Genomic DNA, 22,353 nt, shown 5'->3' with positions numbered 1-22,353 from the left:
GTTTTACAAGGGGGTGTTAAAACGTATATCCCCATGGTGATTTGCAAGGGGGTGTTACAATTAATCCCCTTGGCAATTTGCAAGGGGGTGTTACAACTTATCCCCATGGTGATTTACAAGGGGGTGTTACAACTTACCCCCATGGTGTTTTACAGGGCGGTGTTACAACTTATCCCCATTGTGTTTTAGAAGGGGGTGTTACAACGTATATCCCCATGGTGATTTACAAGGGGGTGTTAATGTATCCCTATGGTGTTTTACTAGGGGGTGTTACAATGTATCCCTATGGTGTTTTACAAGGGGGTGTTACAATGTATTCCTATGGTGTTTTACATAGGGTGTTTTGTCGGGTCCTCAAATCAGGCTATAACAGTAGGCAAACTCATCACCTATATGCAAGATACATAGATGACAAGATTAAACAAAAACATCCGGTGACTCTGAAGTTGTAGAGGGAAGAGCACACACTGTTTTATGAGCCTCACCTGGCTAACAGACTGATTGGACTCCGGGTTTCGGGGAGGCTGCACACCTGTGGTGCATTAAGGTATAACAGCTAATTAGTTGACAGTTGGCTTGGCTTCTTATAACAATTTAAAAAGCAACAGATGAGATGGTTCTTTCCCAGGCTCAATGATCAAAACGGTTTATATTGGATATTTATTTATACCTTTCAATGTTTTTCTAACAACACAGCAACACACATACTCCAAACATAGTTACACACATACAGTAGTCAGATTTTTCTTTTATTTATATATTTTCTTTAACAAAACAGCACGACACACACTCCAAACATAGGTACATACATACATACAATAGTCACATATGTTTCTTTAATTTCTTATTACACAAGAGATTTAACAATACAATGGTAAATTGGAGAACTTTTTTGAATTGCGTCACCATTGCATGGTTTTGGAGCGGATCAGTTTCCTGGTCAGGGCGTGTCGCACGGTCACCATGTAGGAAGGTCGGTCGGGTAATAGGGGGCGCTGTTGGGCCATCACTAAACTGGACAGAAAAGTGTGTTCTATTTCATTCTTACTGACCGCCAGAGGCAGTGCTTAACACTGGATGTTATCCATCGCGAATGCGCAGGTTGAGTATTTAATATCGACAAAGTCACACGTGACCGGGGATGACGTCGGGCCGCCCGTCTATTTAAGCCCACATCACTCTCTAAGATGTCCCTTGTATCTTCTCGCAGTAGCGAGTACAGGTTTAGAGTACGAAATAAGCTTGAATAGAAGCAATATTAGCCGGTGACTCTTTTCTGTAGCCCTGCAACCGCATGGTTGGGGCCACGGATTCGTCCTCCAAGGGCTGCGATTAGTCACGCACGGTAAGATAAGGGGATCCTGTTTTCGGCACCCGCTTAAGCTTACGTCTTGTTTTGTTTGCCTCACTGCATCGGAGATTACCATTACCGGCGTTTGCTGCCTTTTTGTGGCAACTTTCGTTTCAGTTAATTAAAGGCTCCCTGACGAGTATTTTCGCTCGTTAAAACGTGTACTCCCTTGTTTGGAATTTAAGAGCAGAAGCTCCCCATTACGGTTAAGGCTAGTGGGTAAATAAGAAAAATTAATACATTTTGAAAGAAAAAAACAACACTGTTTTAGTTTGAGTTTCTTACGTTGAGCAGTTTGCTGTCCTTTTGTTGAATTATTACTGTTGGGAGCTTTCGCTCATTAGTAACTACTTCACTCTATAAAGTGAAGTAGACTATATTGGATAGCTTAATTCCCCCAACATGTTAGGCTCACATGGTTGCCGCACTTGCATGGCTCCACTGCTAGCCCTAGATGGACATGATGAATGCCCCACATGCCTCGGTGTGGTCCACCTGAGGGAGGGGCTGTCTGAGGATCAGTGTATGAATTGCAGTTTCATGCCACATGGGCTGAAAGTGGCAAGACTAGCCGAGGTGGAAGGACCTCAGGTTGAAGGTGAGCTTCCTCCGCCTGGAAGAGAACCAGCGGTACGGGTACGCTCCCCACCCAGGGCTGCCCCGCCCAGGAAGAAGGCTAGGAAGGCTGACAGTTATGCTGCCAAAGTGGACAAGCTAGTGTCAGAGTTCGCTCAGATTAAGAGGTCGCTCTTTAACCTTCAGCCAGTCAGGTTGGCGTCAACCCAGGGGTCAATCCCTCAGGCTGAGGCTCCAACTACACCAGAATGGGACGGAGATGCCCTGTCTACGAGGGCTTCCTGTAGCCCGTTCTATGAAGACAGGCCGGGACAGGGCGAGGTAGAGGCTTCTACCCAGGCTTCTGAAGACGGCTCCCAGCATGTAGGGAGTGGGTCTCTCCCGTAGTTACGGGAGAGCTGTTTGGCCCAGCAGCACAACAGGCCTGGAATCGTGGCATCCAGGCTAACCAGACACGGCAGCAGTTTGCTAGCCTTCGGGGAGCTACATCCCTACAGAGACAGCAGCCTCCACAAGGTTATGGCACCAATCGTCCTCTGCCGCCAGCGCGTCCTAGTGGTTATCCCAGGACCTCACCAGCTCCTGAGCGACCCTATCAACCCCGTCGGGCTCCCACAAGGCCAGCACCCCAGGCACAGAGGGGTCGGGGTTCGGGGTTTCCCCCCCCCCCAGGCCCCCAAGTGGACGTGGGGACAGGTACTGACGGCTCAGGGCCGGGCGTCGGGCACTTCGTCCAGCAGCACCTCATTTGCTGGGGAAGTTGCACTACAGACCCTTGGGTGTTGGCCACGCTTTCCCAGGGGTACAATCTCCAATTCCGATGCCGGCCCCCAGTTTTCAGGGGGATCAGACTGACTACATTCAGCGATCCCACAAGGCGAAGCCTGCAAGGAGAAGAAGGCCATCGAGATAGTAGATCCTCATACACAGGAAGGTGGGTTTTACTCAGTGTATTTTTTAGTTCCAAAAAAAGAGGGTGGGTTTCGCCCTATACTGGACTTACAAGGGCTGAACAGTTTTCTGAAAGTATTGCCCTTTCACATGCTAAAGACAGCGGAAGTACTCCAGGTCGTTGCACGGCAAAGTTGGTTCACATCAATAGATTTAAAGGATGCATATTTTCACGTCCCAATAGCACCACATCACAGGCCATACCTGTGCTTTGCATTCGAAGGGCGGGCCTACCAGTACAGGGTCCTCCCATTTGGGTTATCCCTAGCCCCACGGATCTTCACAAGGTGCATGCGGGCAGCGCTCGCACCAATGCAAGCCACCGGAATGCAAATCCTCCCTTATCTGGACAATTGGCTTATTTGCGCTCCAACCCGGGAATGGGCAGAGCAGGACACCACAGCCCTCCTAGGCCATGTGGAAAGGTTGGATCTTACAGTCAACAATGGCAAAAGTTCTCTAATACCCAGCCAACAGGTACTGTTCCTTGGCATAACCCTGGACTCCATCCAAATGCTTGCATTCCCGTCTCCGCGGCGGGTAGAGGCCATACTCCAGATCCTCCTGCATTTTCCGGAGGACAGGATGGTAAGGTACAGCCTTTTTCTCAGGCTGTTGGGAATGCTGACGTCAGTAATGTCAATAGTGCCACTGGGCCTCCTCCAAGTTTGGACCAATGGCCTCCACTTAGATCCGAGGTTGCACGGATCCAGGGAGGTCAGGGTGTCCAGTCAATGCCTCCTGGCATTACAACACTGGAGACGCAGGGCATATCAGGTTCGATCCCCTCACGCCGCGAGGTGGTGGTGACCGATGCTTTGCTCTCTGGCTGGGGGCAGTGTGGCAGCACAGGGTGGTGAGAGGGCTCTGGAGTGCGCAGCACAGGACATAGCACATAAATGTGCTCGAGCTCCGTGCTATTTATTTAGCGCTCCTCGAATTCCTGCCATATTTGAGGGGCAGACATGTTCTGGTACGATGCGACAACGAGTCAGCTGTCTACAATGTTAACCACCAAGGGGGCACAAGGTCGGCTCAGTCATTACAGGTTGCACAGCAACTTCTTGTATGGGCTCTCCCTTACTTTTCCAGCCTCAGGGCTATGTACCTTCCAGGGCCACAGAACACGGTGGCAGACTTTTTTTCACACCAGAGACCTCCGTCGGGGGAGTGGCGACTCCACCCAGAGGTAGTAGAGGCAATATGGAGCAAATATGGCACAGCAGAGGTGGAACTGTTTGCTTCAGAGTCCACAACACATTGCCCTCTCTGGTTCTCTCTGTCAGAGACGAGTCAGATGGGACAGGATGCCATTTCCACTGATAGGGTTAACTCTACACAGGGCTCAGAAGGGGAACCACAGACTACTGCTGGTTGCCCCAAACTGGCCAGGGAGACCTTGGTTTCCAGTAATGTACAGGCTGCTGGATAGAGCTCCATGGTGCCTGCCGAAGAGGTGGGACCTGCTCTCACAGCTGGGGAGCCACATCTGGCACCCGAGACCAGAGTGCCTGCAGCTATGGGTTTGGCCCTTGGGGGGCCTGATCCACTTATAATGGAATATGACCAGGAGGTAGTTCAAACCATCATAGACTCAAGAGCTCCCTCCACCAGGGCACTTTATGCTAACAGGTGGAAGATATTTGCAAAGTGGTGTGAGGCTCAGAGAGAGGTACCGGAGTGTTCCTCAGTGGCAATTATACTGCGTTTTTTCCAGTCCTTGCTGGAAAGGAAGCTATCTGCTTCCACTTTAAGGGTCTATGTGGCTGCCATTTCATCCAGGCAAATTAAGGTTAATAGCCAGACAGTGGGGTCTCATTCTTTGGTGACCCGATTTCTTAAAGGAGCCCAGTGGAGGAACCCCCCACGGGCTGTCAAGGTTCCCTAATGGGACCTACCTCTGGTACTGTGAGCCCTCCGTCTTCCCCCGTTTGAGCCCCTGAATCAGGCGCCACTGAAATGACTGTCGACAAAGGTTGCCTTTCTTCTAGCGATCGCGTCAGCCAAGCGTGTGAGTGGGCTTCATGCGTTGTCATTGAGTGAGCAATGTGTACGCTGGAACTCAGACGGCACAGGGGTGGCACTGTGGCCTAACCCATCTTTTTTTCCAAAGAGACTGCCTTCAGCCCACTGTAATCAGGTCATAGAGCTAGCAGCTTATGGCCCCTCACACCCACCGGATGAGGAAGCCAGTTTAGCAGAACTACTCTGCCTGGTGAGAGCCTTGAGGTGTTACATACAGGAAACTGCTGGTTTTCGCCAGTCCGATGTTTGTCTGCTATGGGGGCCCGAGGAAGGGGCAAGCGCTGTCCAGACAGAGGCTTTCGAAGTGGGTGGTGGAGGTAATTGAGGAGGCATACAAGTCAAGAGGACTGCCTTTGCCTCTTAACATCAGAGGCCATTCCACCAGGAGTGTCTCCACCTCCTGGCCAGCACTACGAGGAGTGCCTCTAAGTGAGATTTGTGCAGCGGCCTCCTGGGCTTCAGCGTGCACCTTTGTCCGATTTTACAGGGTCAATGTAGCTGCACACCACGCAGTGGCTGCAGCTGTTTTTCAGGAACCCTCAGGCCCTTCCTAATAGGTGGGCACAGGATTCCTCGTGACTACGTTGGTAATAGTCATCCAGTGTTAAGCAGTGCCTCTGGCGGTCAGTAAGGATGAAATAGAACGAGTGTTACGTATGTAACTACGGTTCTATGAATTCTGGATGACCGCCAGAGTTCTCTGTCACTCGGAATCTGGCGAGAAGATTCTGAAGGGACATCTTGGAGAGTGACGTGGGCTTATATAGGCGGGCGCCCCGACGTCATCCCCGGTCACGTGCGACTTTGTTGATATTAAATACTCGACCAGCGCATGCGTGATGGATAACATCCAGTGTTAAGCACTGCCTCTGGCGGTCATCCAGAATTCATAGAACCGTAGTTACATACGTAACTCTCGCTTCTTTACAATGTAGGGAGCAAAATCAAATTGAAGTTATTTTATTAGTCAAATCATTGCATGACATAACAGGGAAAGCAGTCATAGCTTTGAATTTTGAACAATGCAAAACATCAGTACTGTGCCACTAAGAACAATGAAGAACAAAATTGTTTAAATAATACTAGAATATATGTTCAGTATATATGTATACATTTGTACAGTAATATCTGACAGTCTGACAGTCAATAAAATGAGTAAAAGATATTATCCAAGGCTCGAATTGAACAATGGTAAATTAGCTTAATAGACAGATTTTATCCAAAGCGACTTACAATGGTTCATACACACATTCACACACCGAAGGCTGAGTCAACCACGCCTGGCGACAGACAGCTCATCAGGAAGCAGTCAGGGTGAGGTGTCTTGCTCAGGGACACCTCCACAGGCTAGGAGGAGCCGGGGATCGAACTAGTAACCTTCCGGTTACCAGCCAACCCACTCTTCCTCCTCGGCCACATGCTGGCTGAACTAAGTGTTTTCCTTAGTACTGGATGAGTCAATAGACTCATCCAAGTAACAGTAAGCAAACTCATCCCCTATATGCACGGTTCATAGAACCCTCACCTGGTCTTAGTCAGTCTGATTGGACTCTTGGAGGCTGCACACCTGCTGCTCGTTGACCAATCATGAAAATGCAGTTGCTTTTCCAGCGGAAATGAGCTTGCTACTGGAGTTAACAGAAGGTGTGTGTTTCTTTGAATACGCTAGTCCTAGCTCAAGCACTTGGTTTTACCTCACTTTCGAGAGAGAGAGAGAGAGAGAGAGAGAGAGAGAGAGAGAGAGAGAGAGAGAGAGAGAGAGAGAGAGAGAGAGAGAGAGAGAGAGAGAGAGAGAGAGAGAGAGAGAGAGAGAGAGAGAGACTCATCACCTATATGCAAGGTACATAGATAAAATTAAAGAGACAGACAGACAAAATTAAACAAAAATGTCTGGCAACTCTGAAGTCGAAGAGGGAAGAGCAGTCACTGTTTTATGAGGATGTAAAACAGCCGCTGACAGAGAAGAATTTACATGTGATGAGGTGGGGGGAGTACTAACCACCATCAGTAGTTAGTACTGATGGTGTTTCTGCTATGACAGAATGATGCCGTGCGTTTGCATTTCAAAGCTAGTTGTGCTTGCTCTTGGGTGATAGTAGCTTAGGAGGTAGAACGGGTTGACTGGTAACCGCAAGGTTGCTAGTTCGATCCCCAGCTCCCCCTAGTAGAGTGTCGAGGTATCCCTGAGCAAGGCACCTCCTCCTAACTGCTCCTGACGAGCTGGCTATCTTTCTGCGTGGTTGACTTCGCCGTCGGAATGTAAATGTGTGAATGACAGAACAGTGAGGTATATGAAGCCTGCATGCTTTAAAGGGCCCCTATTATCCCACCAGGTGTGGGTGTGATTAGCCGTCACAAGCCGTTTTGAAAATCAACCATTTCCTGTGTTTTAGTGACATCACAAGTGGGCGTGTCCACCTAGATGTATGAAGGATAGATGAGCAACATATGCTACAGTCCACTAGGAAGGATGGTAGACTGATCTATCCAGCACACATCTAGGTGGACATGCCCACTTGTGAGGTCACTAAAACAACGTAAAAAGCTGATTTTCAAACGGCTTATATCAAACTGTTGATATTTATATTCCGCACTTGCACTTTGATTGCGTTTTTACTTTATGTAAAACCCATTCCGTGTATCCTGTTGTCTGAAACGGGCTGTATAAATAAAGTTGGACTTGTCGCCCGTACCTTATTAGCTGGACGACGGCTGCTTCCACGGCAACGGCGGTTTCTGACACCGACAGCTCCTTGAAGCTGCATCTTCTCACGCACACACACACCAGATACAAATTCTGAAATAAGTATTTAAAAAAGGATTTTCTAAATAGTCAATGCTCAAAAGGAGAAAGCTCCAATTTTACCACCAGGCGTGATTGTGATCAGCTGTTACAAGCCGTTCGGAAATCTACCTTTTCCTGGGTTTTAGTGACATCTCAAGTGGGCATGTCCACCTAGATGTGCGCTGGATACCCAGTGGACTGTAACAAACGTTGCTCATCTGTCCATCATACATCTAGGTGGACATGCCCACTTGTGATGTCATTAAAACACTGAAGAAAGGTGGCGTTTCAAACAGCTTGTAAAGGCTAATCAGGCTAACACCTGGTGGTGTAAAAGGGGCCCTTTCAGATCATCGGTCACCTCAAATCCTTGGCAAGGTTTTGTCCTTCCTCTGTCGTCACCTCCCGTCCTGTCTCCAAGTCAGCCTTGTTGGCTATCAACACTGTAGGCGCAGCTGAGAGAGAGAGAGAGAGAGATGAGGGAGGAGAGGGCGAGAGAGGAGAGGAGGGGGGAGAGAAAGAGGGGATAGGGAGGAGAGGGTGAAAGAGAAAGGTGAGCGAAAGGAGGGGTGAGGGAGAAGGCTGAGGGAGGAGGGGCGAGGGTGAGAGAGAGAGAGAGGAGGGTGAGAGAGAGAGAGAGAGAGAGGAGGGTGAGAGAGAGAGAGAGGAGGGTGAGAGAGAGAGGAGGGTGAGAGAGAGAGAGAGAGAGGAGGGTGAGAGAGAGAGAGAGAGAGGAGGGTGAGAGAGAGAGAGAGGAGGGTGAGAGAGAGAGAGAGAGAGAGAGAGAGGAGGGTGAGAGAGAGAGAGAGGAGGGTGAGAGAGAGAGAGAGGAGGGTGAGAGAGAGAGAGAGAGAGGCATTTCAGGGTTGTGTTGTTTCTAAAAGTGTCTTAACACCTTTAAGGTAAAAAAAAATGTTTTTTAGAGCTAGTTGGCTTGTTGCTTAGAGCTGCAATATATAACATTCAAGTTAAAGGTGTTCACACTTTTTCACTTGAATGCTACCTATTACAGCTTTGGACCACTTGGATGTTACTTACTGTTGCCTTAAGCCACAAGCTAGTTAGCGTGTTTTTTAACATTCACGCTAAATTTTTCGGTTTAGCGAACAGCCTTTACCGGGGCTTTGTTTGATGTGATCGATGAGCTTCTTGATTGGCTCCACCTCCAGGAAGCTGACGCGCTGCGTGATGGAGTAAAGGAGGAGGAACCCATCTGCCCAACGGATACAGGATTCTACAGAAGCCTGCGGACATTCCTGGAAGGCAAGGCCGCTTTATTGAGCACTTTTCATACTCGAGTCAGACTCAAAGTTTTTCACATAGAAACATTGTCATAAAATAAAATAATATATAAGTAAAAGTTAAAGTAAAATAAAATGCATTGTTGAAAAAGTGCAAAAGTTAAAAGTGGAATGTATTTAAGATTTAGCAGAACGCTGAAGCAAACCTTAAAGTCTTCAGTCCTGTTTTAAAAGTGGTCAGAGTTGGGGGCTGTCTTAAATCCTCAGGGAGTTTATTCGAGCAATTTGTTGCATAGTAACTCAATCCTGCTTTCCCGTGTTTCGTGTTTACTCTTGGGATACTACAGATTGGTCTCTTCTTAGTTCTTTAAATCTTAGTGGTCAAGAAGACTTATGTAGTGGAAGCATATCAGTGATGCAAGGGAAAAGCAATGGATCCCAGATTGAATGGCTGCATTCCAAATTTATGAGGTCAAAAGTATATTACATGTTGTGTTGACAGTTATGTGATGTTATTGAGTAAAGTTACCTATATCAATTGGTCAATTTGTTGACCAATTGGAAGTCTTAACCCTGATCCAATTGGTCAGTTGGTTGACCAATTGAAAGTCTTAGTTCCTGAATAATTTCCGGAAGGATTTCACACAATCGTCAAAGTACACGCACAATCTAAATCCATTAAAGGTCCCATGACATGCCACCAGGTGTGGGCTGATTAGCCGTTACAAGCCGTTTTGGAAATCTGTCCCTTATGACATCACAGGTGGGCGTGTCCACCTAGATGTGTGCAGGATAGATCAGCCTACCAGCCCACCCAGTGGACTGTAGCAAACGTTGCTCATCTATCCGTCACACATCTAGGTGGACACGCCCACCTGTGATGTCATAAGGGACAGATTTCCAAAACGGCTTGAAACGGCTAATCAACTCACACCTGGTGGCATGTCATGGGACCTTTAAACCAGTATCGTTAACTGTGTTTATTTTTCATAATACCTTTGAAGTTCGGTCCAGAATCTCCAAATGAACAGGTTCCTGGTTGCAAACCCTGTGACACTTGTATGTCATCTCTAAAGTAACACACACACGCACGCGTGCACACACACACGCACGCACAGACAGACAGACAGAGCCAGTTAGTTGCAGTATAGAATCGTTGCGAATGCAACGCACACTCTCTGTGTCTCTCTCTCACACTCACTCACTCTCACACACCTAGACAAGATTAAACCAAGCTCAAATATCCTAATTCATATTTGTGATTCAATAATCATCGCTAATGTTTCTAACTTTTCCCCAAGCTTGTGTGGAAAAGCAATATTGAAATGTGGATTCACCCAATTAAAGTCAACATGGCAGGCATATTTAAACTAGATATTTTAATGACCTCTTGTTAACGTTAACCAGACCAGGGCAAGAACATAGTGTGATATTTAATATAACACAAGCTTGTTGATACAACTCTGAATGCTGAGTTCCAGCATGACATTTTAATGGAGTGAATTTATATTGTGTTTTTCCAACCAGTCAAAACCTAACATTCACCCGTAAAACAAACAGCCACCCAAAGTTTGTCGGGGAGCAGTTAGGGTGAGGGTGCCTTGCTCAGGGACACTTCTTCTGAGTGTCCAGGTGTCCCTGAGCAAGGCACCTCACCGTAACTGCTCCTCGATGGAAGGTTGCTAGTTCGATCCGCGGCTCCTCCTAGCTGAGTGTCCAGGTGTCCCTGAGCAAGGCACCTCGCCGTAACTGCTCCTGACGAGCTGGCTGTCACCCTGCGTGGTCGACTCTGCCGTCGGTGTGTGAATGTATGCATGAATGGGTGAATGTGAGGCAATATTGTAAAGCGCTTTGAGTGGCCACTAGTTAGAAAAGTGCTGTATAAATGCAGTCCATTTACCATTTAAGAATTGGGAGGGAGGGAGAGGGAGAGAGGGAGAGAGGGAGAGGGCAACAGAGGGAGAGGGAGAGAGTAACAGATGGAGAGGGGGAGGGAGAGAGAACTCAAGCCAAAGCAGTGAAAACTCAAAGTAAAAGCGAGGCGTCTGTGTTACCCTTTTTGCGATCGTAGTCCCCGATGAATCGTCCGGTGACGAAACGCACGCACAAAGCTGTAGACACAAAACAGACACAGTAACAGATACCTCGCGGCGAGCGTCTACTGTACATACAAGGACATGCTCGCGGATCGGCTACTGCTAACGGCTGCACTTTGTGCTGCGAGATGATCCAAGCTGATATTCAAGATCCCTGAATGCCATCACATCTGTGTGTGTGTGTCTGTGTGTGTGTGTGTCCATTTTTGTGTCCATGTGTGTTTTAGTTTCTGTGATTGTGTGTGTGTGTGTGTGTGTGTGTGTGTGTCCATTTTTGTGTCCATGTGTGTTTTAGTGTCTATGATTGTGTGTGTGTGTGTGTGTGTGTGTGTGTCCGTGTGTGTGTGTGTGTGTGTGTGTGTGTGTCCATGTGTGTGTGTCCGTGTGTGTGTGTGTGTGTGTGTGTGTGTCTTTGTCTGTGGCATTTCGTGGTAAGCTTGATGTAACTGCTGGTTATTAAAACGTCTAAAAGGTGTGTGTGTTTCTTGTACTTACATTTATCTTTAGGGCCTTTAGCAGATGCTCCTATCCAAAGCGACTTACAATAAGTACATTTGTCAGAAGAAGGTGAAACAACAATATATCTCTGTCGGTACAGTAAGGATGTTCATAGAACCAAGTGCCAAGCACTAACAATCGCTAGGTTAACCCATTCCCCGTATACAAGATAGATAGCTAGGTTAAGATGATACACAACTAAGTAATATAACTAAGAAAAACATAGATACTTATAGTAGGATAGGCAGTTATTATTGTAGAAATAACATCCAGACACAAGCATGCTAGACTTGTGTGTTGTACAAGTCACAATCCTTACTGTACCGACAGCAATATATTGCTGTTTCTCGTTCTTCTGAGAAATGTACTTATTGTAAGTCGCTTTGGATAAAAGCGTATGCTAAACGCCCCAAATGTAAAATGCAAATCTTAGTCCAGTATGTTTTCAAACCAAATCCAAACACAAACTTTGTTTACAACATTGAAGCAATCACAACATTAAAATGAATCCTATGACAGTGTACCTTTTGAGATTTGTCAACCATTACAATATACTTTAATTGTCATTGTGAAGTACAATCATGCAACAAAATTTGATTATGCTGCCTCTAAAACAATGCTCACATAAACACTCACACAATAAATAGTATAAAATACAGAGTAAAATACATTATCAAAGACACATTTTAAGACCACATTGGTTGTATTTCTGCAGAAATACAGAATTAAATACAGAAAAAAAAATCTTTGCAGGACAATTTTACAAGATTTCATACACCCAATAATAATAATAATAATAACAAACACTCTTATTACGCCAAGCTTCTGTTGTAAGCATAGTCATTCCGCAAGCATAGTTGTACTGCTTTTCATCTCTGTTACCTGTCTTCCCTGTGTCCTGAGACCCCATGACGAGGAGTTTGACCGGAACCATCTCTGTTCTGGATGCAAGTCTGATACCAAGTCCTGGAGCGGTGTTCCCTGCATCCCAACTGGGAGGCCAGAGTTGGAATAAGCAGCTGGAGAAAGAACAGGAGAACGTGAGCTGGATGGGACGTCCCGAGACTGAAGTAGGAGGCGTTGTGAAAGAGGAGGAGATAAGGAGAGGATGGGGGAGAGGAGAGGAGAGGACAGAGAGGGGGGGCCATCTTGGAAAATGGTTGCCATCTTGAATTTTTGAGAGACAAGCACCGTTTTCCAAAAAAAACATTCTTAAGAGAGTATTTTCCCAAAATGTTATGCCTATATCACTGTTTGAACGGTTAACATGATGAGCATTTGACAGAAATAGCGGCCTTCAATAGCGGCCTCAATGGCCGCCATGTTGAATTTTTGCTGGCCAACGCCAGCAAAAAGTGACCCTTAGAGAGTATCTGTGCCAAATTTCATGCTTGTATACCAATTTGAACGATTCTGTTAAAATATGGCATTAATCTGCTGCACTATTGGGATAAGAGTGTCTGCTAAATGACGAGATGTAAATCAGTTCCCGACGATATCAAAAGCCAAACACAGATTTCCAAACTGAATTTGAAATTGAATTAAGGCAGTGTGTACGTTAAGTGTACTTATCCATCAACTCAAAAATTATACTGTCCAAATGATTCTGTTGTCATGCTATTATCAATTATTGAAAAGAATAAGAATGAGTCTATGGTATTCTTTATTCTAACATAACTATGATTTATTATACATCTCAACGTAATTGTATTATGCGCTTTTAACTGATTCAACTGATCAATTGTTTTTTTCTCAAAGTGTTTGTCTACGAGCATTTGAGTATTTGTTCTATAAATCAATGCAATTCATTATACCTTCATTAACTTCCACACAATATAAATCAAGTATGTTCAGAGTTCACATAGACTCTGAATAGCCTCCCCCTCCCATCCCTTCTACTTATTGAATGTTGTACGCCCTGACACTTAATGTACGCACTTATTGTGTGTCGTACTTAGTTATAGTAGCCTCCTTAGTTGTGTAGCATCTTATCCTAGCTATCTTTGTTGTATATGGGGAATGGTTTAACCTAGTGATTGTTAGCGCTTGGCAATTATTTCTATGAACATCCTTACTCTACAGACATATCGTTGAGAGATATCGTTGTTTCTCTTTCTTCTGACAAATGTACTTATTGTAAGTCGCTTTGGATGAAAGTGTCTGCTAAATGCCCTTAATGTAAGACTACCATTTTAGGTCACATTCACAGCCTTTAAGGGGAGTTTCTTTCTGCTTGAAAATCTACGATGAAAATCAGTTCCTAAAAATATCAAAAGCCAAACAAAGATATCCGAATCTGACTTTCAGAATCTCACTTTAAGTGAGATTCTTTTTTTTAATGAGTCTACGTATTCCATGCTTTGTGCTAACATAACTAATAGCGAAAACGGTATTATGCACTTTTAACAGATTCAACTTATCAAATGTTTTTTCCTCAAAGTGATTGTATTAAGGGCTACGAGCATTTGAGTGATGTTCTAGAAATCAACGCAATTCATTATGCCTTCACACATTTCCACACAATATAAATCAAGTACAAGAAAAAGTCTCCACACACAATTTAGACCTTTTAATAGCCAGCAGTTACATCAAGCTAACCTCAAAACACCCTTGCCACACACACGCACATACACACATACGGACACAAAACACACACACACAGCACCCTCATTCTCATACACACTGACTGAATTTGCTACCACACCCCAATTCCCGACGCACAAACCCCAACATCCACAACTGCAAAAGAGAGAGGGAGAGAGACTCTCATCCAAAGTGCTTGGCGATGAGTTCTCGCCGCCTTTCCTCGGTCTCGGGGTCCGGGCCCCCGGGGCACTGTGCGTAGGTCTCGGGGGGCTCCGGGGCCTCACTCCGCTCCAGGGTCCAGGCGTCCAGGCCGGACTGCAGCGAGGCGTTGTGGAGCACGCAGCACGCCAGCAGGATGGACGAGCTCTTCTCCGGAGAGTACTGCGGGGGGAAGGGAGTGAGGACAGTGAGGCCATATTGTTTTGCCTTGTAATGTGTGTGTGTCCATTATGACACCCGTTGCACTCCTGATCGTCCCTCTCTGCATTCATTCCTCAAGTCTCCTTCCTTGCTGATAAAGGTATTTTCCTCTTGCCCTCTGGGGGACTAGGGTCAGGGGGGTGTCATAGATATTTGGCCTTTTGAGCCCTTTGAGACTGTACCTGTGATTAAGGGCTATAGAGCGGCGAAGTCACGCCCCTTCCGGTAGAGCCCATGGGACCTATGAGATCAAAAACATGAAGGGGTTTCAATGGAGAGAAAGTAATTATCTTCTGGTCCCAGTCTTTGTATGCCCCGGATTGCACATATGTTGTTTATGGATTTAAATGATGATTTTTAATGCAAAGAAAACTAAAACATTTTCGTGAAGAAGTTTGATAATGTTAGGTTTTTTCCAAGGGGAGGATAAAAGCATCAAAAGAGGTGAAAACCATTATAAGTGGGGCCATGTGGAGAGTTTCAGTTATGCCGATGGGGAGATTGTTGGTCTTGTCCAAGCCAGTCGCAGGGAGCGTGACGGCACATACGAGACATGTAGTCTTTCTCATTGTGTTTTCTCTACAGCCTTTAACTGTACAATCGCACAATAAACGGTCAAACTCTTGACGTGAAAAATTATCATTTAAATCCACAAACAACATATGTGTAATCCAGGGCATTTAAAGAATGGGACCAGAAAATAATTACTTTCTCTCCATTGAAACCCCTTCATATTTTTCGATCTCATAGGTCCCATGGGCTCTACCGGAAGGGGCGTGACTTCGCCACTCTATACAAATAAAATTGAATTGAATGGAGTTATTGCGGTTCTAGGGTTAGCGTTAATGACAAATGATTAGAAATACCCTGGGGGTCACAGTCGTGTGTGTGTGAGTGCATGAGGGTGCTGTGTGTGTGTGTGTGTGTGTGTGTGTGTATGAGTGAGTGTATGATTGAAAGTGAGTGAGTGAGTGAGTGAAAGTGAGTTTGTGAGTGTGTGAAAGTGAGAGAGAGACATATTTATTCAATGTCTAGTTTGTATATTTTCAGTTGTTTTGCATTGTATATGATTATTATTAAGATTGCCTATTAGTATGGACCCGGAAGTGTGCTTGCACACCGCCGCGGGGCCACCGCCCTGATAACCTCCTCGCTGCCGGAGGGTTCAGCGCGGCGGTGTGAAGGGCCAGGCGTTTTCAGAAGCGGCTGCTGTCGCTGCTGCCGCCGAACGTTTCAACACGGGGAAAGCTGAGCGGTAGGGCAAAATCTGTCCCTCATTGAAATGAACGAAGGCGGCGAGTTGCCGCGCGGCGGTGTGAAAGCAGCTTAAGGCTTCCGTAGAGTCAAGACGCCAGAAGTAATGACATCATGCGTGGGAAAATGAGAGATAAAGAGACGAGAGAGACAGACAGACAGACATACAGGCTAACCTGCAGGTAGCCCTTGGAGCAGTCCAGAGACAGACAGTCAGACAGACAGACAGTCAGACAGACAGGCTAACCTGCAGGTAGCCCTTGGAGCCGTCCAGAGACAGACAGTCAGACAGACAGTCAGACAGACAGGCTAACCTGCAGGTAGCCCTTGGAGCAGTCCAGAGACAGACAGACAGTCAGACAGACAGGCTAACCTGCAGGTAGCCCTTGGAGCCGTCCAGAGACAGACAGTCAGACAGACAAACAGTCAGACAGACAGGCTAATCTGCAGGTAGCCCTTGGAGCAGTCCAGAGACAGACAGTCAGACAGATAGACAGGCAGACAGACAGGCTAACCTGCAGGTAGCCCTTGGAGCCGTCCAGAGACAGACAGTCAGACAGAAGACAGTCAGACAGACAGGCTAACCTGCAGGTAGCCCTTGAAGCCGTCCAGAGACAGACAGACAGTCAGACAGACAGACAGTCAGACAGGCAGGGTAACCTGCAGGTAGCCCTTGGAGCCGTCCAGAGACAGACAGACAGTCAGACAGCAGACAGTCAGACAGACAGGCTAACCTGCAGGTAGCCCTTGGAGCCGTCCAGAGACAGACAGTCAGACAGAAGACAGTCAGACAGACAGGCTAACCTGCAGGTAGCCCTTGGAGCAGTCCAGAGACAGACAGTCAGACAGACAGTCGGACAGACAGGCTAACCTGCAGGTAGCCCTTTGAGCAGTCCAGAGACAGACAGTCAGACAGACAGACAGTCAGACAGGCAGGGTAACCTGCAGGTAGCCCTTGGAGCCGTCCAGAGACAGACAGACAGTCAGACAGCAGACAGTCAGACAGACAGGCTAACCTGCAGGTAGCCCTTGGAGCCGTCCAGAGACAGACAGTCAGACAGACAAACAGTCAGACAGACAGGCTAACCTGCAGGTAGCCCTTTGAGCAGTCCAGAGACAGACAGTCAGACAGACAGTCGGACAGACAGGCTAACCTGCAGGTAGCCCTTGGAGCCGTCCAGAGACAGACAGACAGTCAGACAGCAGACAGTCAGACAGACAGGCTAACCTGCAGGTAGCCCTTGGAGCCGTCCAGAGACAGACAGTCAGACAGACAAACAGTCAGACAGACAGGCTAACCTGCAGGTAGCCCTTTGAGCAGTCCAGAGACAGACAGTCAGACAGACAGTCGGACAGACAGGCTAACCTGCAGGTAGCCCTTGGAGCCGTCCAGAGACAGACAGACAGTCAGACAGCAAACAGTCAGACAGACAGGCTAACCTGCAGGTAGCCCTTTGAGCAGTCCAGAGACAGACAGTCAGACAGACAGTCGGACAGACAGGCTAACCTGCAGGTAGCCCTTGGAGCCGTCCAGAGACAGACAGACAGTCAGACAGCAGACAGTCAGACAGACAGGCTAACCTGCAGGTAGCCCTTGGAGCCGTCCAGGCACCTGAAGCGCGTCTGGATGGCCCTGAAGGTGCGGTCCACGATCTCACAGGTGGCGGCGTGGGCCAGGTTGTACTGCAGCTCCCCGGCGGAGGAGGGCAGGGACACGGGGGTGAGGAGCCAGCGCTTCAGGGGGTAGTGGCGGCCGCCTGGGAGGGAGACAGGGGAGAGCGGGGGGAGAGGGGGACAGAGTCAGCCTAGGAGATGTGATGTTTCAAAACTGCCCGTCATAGCAGGACAACCCCCCCCCCTCACAAAGGCACTTCGTGAAACGATCATTTCACAATAAAAGCTCTGCCTCACCCAGGAGCCAGCCGTCCTCGGCGGCGGTCTCCATGGCCTGGCCGACGGCGGACCTCTCCAGGACCTCGGCGTCCTTCAGCCCCCCCGGCCAGCAGGTCTCGGCACTCAGCAGGAGCCCCCTGGCGTCACACACCAGCTGGCAGCCCACCGAGTGGAAGCCCCTGCGGTTGACGTAGGACGAGTCCTCGCTGTTGGGGGCCTTGATCGCCACCTGGAGGAGGAGGAGGGCAGAGGGAGGGGGTGAGTCTGTCTGTCTGTCTGTCTGTCTGTGCCTCTCTCTCTCTCTCTCTCTCTCTCTCTCTCTCTCTCTCTCTCTCTCTCTCTCTCTCTCTCTCTCTCTCTCTCTCTCTCTCTCTCTCTCTCTCTCTCTCTCTCTCTCTCTCTCTCTCTCTCTCTCACTTAGCTGTGTATCATCTTATCCTAGCTATCTCTGTTGTGTACGGGGAATGGGTTAACTTAGTGATCGGCACTTGGTTCTATGAACATCCTTACCGTACCGACAGCGATATATTATTTTACTTCTTCTGACAAATGGACTTATTGTAAGTTCTAGTCAGAGTGAGGCGTCTTGCTCAGGGACACCTCGAAACTCTGCTGGGAAGAGCCGGGGATCGAACTAGCAACCTCCCGGTTACCAGCCAACCCGCTCTACCTCCTGAGCCGCAATCAACCCCACCTTTCATATCCTACTCGCCTGAACACAGTCCAGCACTCCGTGGACTCCCGGGATCTCGGCCACCCTCTGGAACTCCTGGACAGACAGCTCCCTGGTGCCGGCGTCCCTGGGGGGGAAAGGAGCCAGGAGGCCGGCGCTGTTAAGACGTCGGAACACAGCGGCCCAACCATTGGCCGTCTGAAACGTTTGGGGAGACCCGGACGTATTCAGGAGCAAATGTGTGCCATGTGTTCAGCTGTGTTGGAAGCTTTTGGAACTGATTCAGTCATTCAGTGTTGGCGTCTGAGGAATAGAGCCTCTGATTCACCAGCGAATCAGCGCTGTGTGTGGGAGGGGCGGACTAGTGCCACCGTATGTAAAGGAGACATAGGCATTACCTAGGTCTTATATTACAACTACAAACGCTAAACCATGATATTTATTACATACAACCCCAAATTGTGGCTCTCTTACAAGTACACACTTGATTTGATGTACAAATACAATTTGTACATCACGCTGTTTATCTAGTTTTAATTTGATATCTATTTAAAAACTCTTAATTTCACAACTCGTGCATATGTAAATGCTTGCAACAACTTAATGCTTTATCCTTCTTCCGTTAAAAATTATGTTGTATTTTATTCTAATGTATTTTATTTATATTTTAAGCACAGAAATACAGCGTATGTCACACAAACAATTCACTGCTATATACATCCAGTGAAATGTTTGTGTGACATGCTCTGTATTTCTGTGCTCAAAATAGAATAAAGTACTATATAAGTTCAAACATAAATATAGTCATATCTATGTTAAATTTAGACCTTTCAAAGCCAAAGTCAGCTTTATTGTCCATTACAACAAATAGTACAAGACAAATAGAAGAACAGAAATTTTGTTTGTCTTTGACCTGCGGTTCATTAAGTATAAAGGATCAAATTAGGTCAAAGGAAATAAAATAAAATATACAATAAATAAATTGTAAATATTACGGATCTATTTTTATTTCATTTTCAATCTCTTGAATCTTTGAATTTCCCCAGACCTGCTGAAGGAGATGAACTGCGGGGCCTTCTTGACCAGCGCCCGGGTCACGTTGGTCACACAGCGGGACATGGAGGCCTGGCTGATGCCGATGGCGTCGCCCATGGAGGTCTGGAAAGAGCCCGAGGTGTAGAAGCCCAGCGCAGCCAGGATCTGCACCTCGGGGCTGATGGCTCGGGACCGCTGGGTGCGGCGGCACAGCACCTTTGAAAAAACGGGGCGCAAAACGGTGACCGATTATACACTTTTATTATATATATATATATATAATATATATATAATCCCTCATGTAAAAGACGATACGATTCGTAGATACATGGTCACGGTACGATTCAAGAAAAGAAACATGTTGATAACAAACGATTCAGTACAATTCAATTCGATGCGATTCGATGCAGTTCAATAATTGAAAGCACTCTGAAAGAGTTCTTATCATTGCACACATTCACATTATCATTATGCACATTTTACATGATCAATTATCATGGTAAGTAATGGTTGTCAATAAGGAAAACAACTTGATGCATGAACACGACAACACTTTATTGTGAAAATAAGTGGTTTGAAATATTTCAGTGATGGCAAACACTGGGGACACCATAAAAAAATCGCTCTTTCTCCGGTAACGCAGTCGTTCGCGACGCTTTTCTTCTTCGTCATTTCTTCTATTTGTCTGTAACTCATGCTCCAATCTTATATCGATCGATACGGATATTGTGGATGCAACAGCGATGCATATATGATGCATCGCTGCGGCAACATTTAAGATGATCGCGATGAGTACATACATAACACATTTCTCAGCCCTGGAACTCAAACGTGTGACGACTATTCAACTAATGGCTTGTACTAACATCTTCTAGTTAACTCGCAAAATCTTTGGTCAGGAGCAGCCCTACTATCAAGTCAGAAACGTTTGCGATACGAACTGATTCCTTACATTTAAATCCGAACAATGACTGGTTCATGTCACGTTTATATATCGATACAAGACTTCACAAATCCATGTAGCTGTATCTTACAGGTTAAAAACAAATACCGGTACATATCAGATCGTCTTTACACTCCTAATATATATATTATACTATGCACCCACCAGGTGTGAGTGTGGTTAGCCGTTACAAGCCGTTTTGAAAATGTGCAGCTTTTGACATCACAGGTGGGCGTGTCCACCTAGATCTGTGCTGGATAGATCTACCACCTACCAGCCTAACCAGTTTAAGCAAACGATACTCATCTATCCATCACACATCTAGGTACACACGCGCACCTGTAATGTCAGAAGCTGCACATTTTCAAAACGGCTTGTAACGTCAAATCACACTCATACCTGGTTGTATAATATGTCCCCTGTAAAGAAACCTTACCCCTCTCAACAACTCCACCAGATAGAGGATGAACTCTCTGGGGAAACCGAATGTCGTCAGGAGGTATTGGTCGGAGACCGAGTCGAGGTCAAACCGGTCCATGGTCTTATGACCTCGCCCGTGGAGAAGCAGGTCACAGTCCAGTATCGCTATCTGGACCGCCATTGCTGCCTGGAATGAACAAATAGAGACAGTTGTTTACACAGGATGGGAAAAAACACCTTAATATACTTTGAAGTACTGATACTGCCACTTTATAATTTACAATGTTTATACCGTCTGTTTTTGTTTGCCCTGTTTGTTCTATTTGTCTCTACTCTAGCATTTACTTTAGCATCTATTTTTGTTTTCATGAGTACTATGTCTTTTTATTGTATCATATCTTATCCTGTGTTTTCCACTGCTGCTGGGCTGTTTCGGGGGGGTGAATTGGCCGACGCACACGCAAAGTGTTCGACCAATCGCAACAGAGTGGGTGTGCTGACCAATCACAGCAGACTGGGCAACTCGTGAGGTGGGCCTTAAAGTGACAAGATACAAAACAAAACGTTTAAGCTGAAATTAATAGTGTGAGAATAATAAGGGGTATTTCTAACATACAGGCATGTAACCCCATTCTAGTAGTAGCCCCAAATGCAATTATTAACCCTAAAAAGCATGATATGGGATTTTTAACAGTAAATCAGTAGAGGGGGGAGTGGCCAGTCGTTTTAGAGGGGGGCCCGGCCACCCCTCTGCGCCCCTCTCCCGTGTAGGGGCGCCCCTGTTCGTAGTCCATTTAAAGTGGGTTTTAAACCCAAAAGCCTAATAACTACTTAAAGTGCTCGCATATATTCAGGTTATATTAAACAGTTGAAACCAAAATACATGTAAGCAGTAAGCCCATGCATGCAATATAAGGGTAAGCCCTACTTCAGTATGATAATAACACAAACGTCCTACTTGTTTGTCCTGCCAGTGCTTCTAATTCTTCTTCCTGAGGAATAGTGTTGCCTGATTGGGTCCAATTTCCCGCCTAATCTGGCGCAAAGAGTTGCCAAGAGTGCAAGATTGGGCGGGAGATTTTGCCCAATCTGGCAACACTCAAACGCCCTTCTTCTTCCCTTTGTTGTCATCCAGCGACTCAGAGGTTTGAAACCTTTCTACCGCCATCTACATGACGGCCCCCGTACTGGGGGGCCGATTTTTATAACCAAAAATCATTGGTTCAGACTGCGTCTTGGAGAAAATAAAAATAAAATTGTATTGGTATAATAATTTCAAAAATCCTCTCATGTTTCTATAATGTATCACTTGAATAAAATAAAATAAATTTGTCGCTTATTATTACTCATTACTTATTACTACTGTTTTAGTTAGTTATTTCAAACTAATTTTGATTCAGATTCAGATTCAGATTCATTGTTGAAGCAGTTTGTTTGCTAATTAATTGTATGTACTGGTTATAGACTGGTGATATCTTCACTGTGGAATGCTCTTTTTGTAAGACTCTTTAGACAAATGCGTCAGCTGAATAAAGGCAATGTAACAATCACTCACTCTCTCACTCGCTCAAAAAAAGCCTTAGCCTTAGGTTTCACTGTTGCCCTC

The 22,353-nt window shown here is 46.4% G+C and overlaps 3 protein-coding genes across 5 annotated transcripts in view; all 3 read right to left on the bottom strand.

Moving 5' to 3' along the window:
- Positions 1 to 902: 902 nt before the first annotated feature.
- LOC307076949 (ras-related and estrogen-regulated growth inhibitor) lies at positions 903 to 12,460 on the bottom strand (the record flags this gene model as incomplete). The annotated part of the gene is made up of 7 exons (XM_079738181.1): positions 12,406 to 12,460; positions 10,984 to 11,040; positions 9,864 to 9,883; positions 8,806 to 8,944; positions 8,050 to 8,143; positions 7,597 to 7,668; positions 903 to 1,014 (listed from the first exon to the last, which is right to left on the bottom strand). Exons 1-7 carry the CDS (start codon positions 12,455 to 12,457, stop codon positions 903 to 905), a joined length of 546 nt encoding a protein of 181 aa, XP_079594307.1. The 5' UTR covers positions 12,458 to 12,460.
- The window catches only part of mtrf1 (mitochondrial translational release factor 1), a 140,645-nt gene continuing 128,012 nt past the window's right edge, over positions 9,721 to 22,353 (bottom strand). Inside the window, exon 9 of the transcript XR_013811924.1 lies at positions 9,721 to 9,804. The gene's annotated coding sequence lies outside the window, so the exon portion shown is untranslated. The remainder of the gene's footprint in view (positions 9,805 to 22,353) is intronic.
- harbi1 (harbinger transposase derived 1) lies at positions 14,013 to 21,736 on the bottom strand. 3 transcript variants are annotated; one of them, XM_079737879.1, is made up of 8 exons: positions 21,706 to 21,715; positions 21,249 to 21,283; positions 20,764 to 20,934; positions 19,398 to 19,600; positions 18,389 to 18,476; positions 17,695 to 17,905; positions 17,365 to 17,540; positions 14,013 to 14,490 (listed from the first exon to the last, which is right to left on the bottom strand). In XM_079737879.1, exons 3-8 carry the CDS (start codon positions 20,926 to 20,928, stop codon positions 14,290 to 14,292), a joined length of 1,044 nt encoding a protein of 347 aa, XP_079594005.1. In that variant the 5' UTR covers positions 20,929 to 20,934; positions 21,249 to 21,283; positions 21,706 to 21,715; the 3' UTR covers positions 14,013 to 14,289. The 3 variants fall into 3 exon arrangements, with proteins under 3 accessions (XP_079594005.1, XP_079594004.1, XP_079594006.1); XM_079737878.1 differs by lacking the exon at positions 21,249 to 21,283 and having other exon boundaries at positions 21,706 to 21,736; XM_079737880.1 differs by lacking the exons at positions 21,249 to 21,283; positions 21,706 to 21,715 and adding an exon at positions 21,040 to 21,218.

Source organism: Pollachius pollachius, assembly GCF_949987615.1.
Source record: "Pollachius pollachius genome assembly, chromosome: 6".
NCBI lineage: Eukaryota > Metazoa > Chordata > Actinopteri > Gadiformes > Gadidae > Pollachius > Pollachius pollachius.
The sequence above is the reverse complement of the archived record's forward strand: the minus strand, read 5'-3'. Positions and strand labels throughout refer to the sequence as shown.

Coding starts and splice junctions, on each gene's coding strand:
- harbi1 (XM_079737878.1), bottom strand. CDS start 20,928: ATGGCGGTCCAGATAGCGATACTGGACTGTGACCTGCTTCTCCACGGG. Junction 17,541..17,694: donor CGAGGACGGCTGGCTCCTGG/GTGAGGCAGAGC, acceptor TCTCCCTCCCAG/GCGGCCGCCACTACCCCCTG. Junction 14,491..17,364: donor GCTCCAAGGGCTACCTGCAG/GTTAGCCTGTCT, acceptor TTCCCCCCGCAG/TACTCTCCGGAGAAGAGCTC.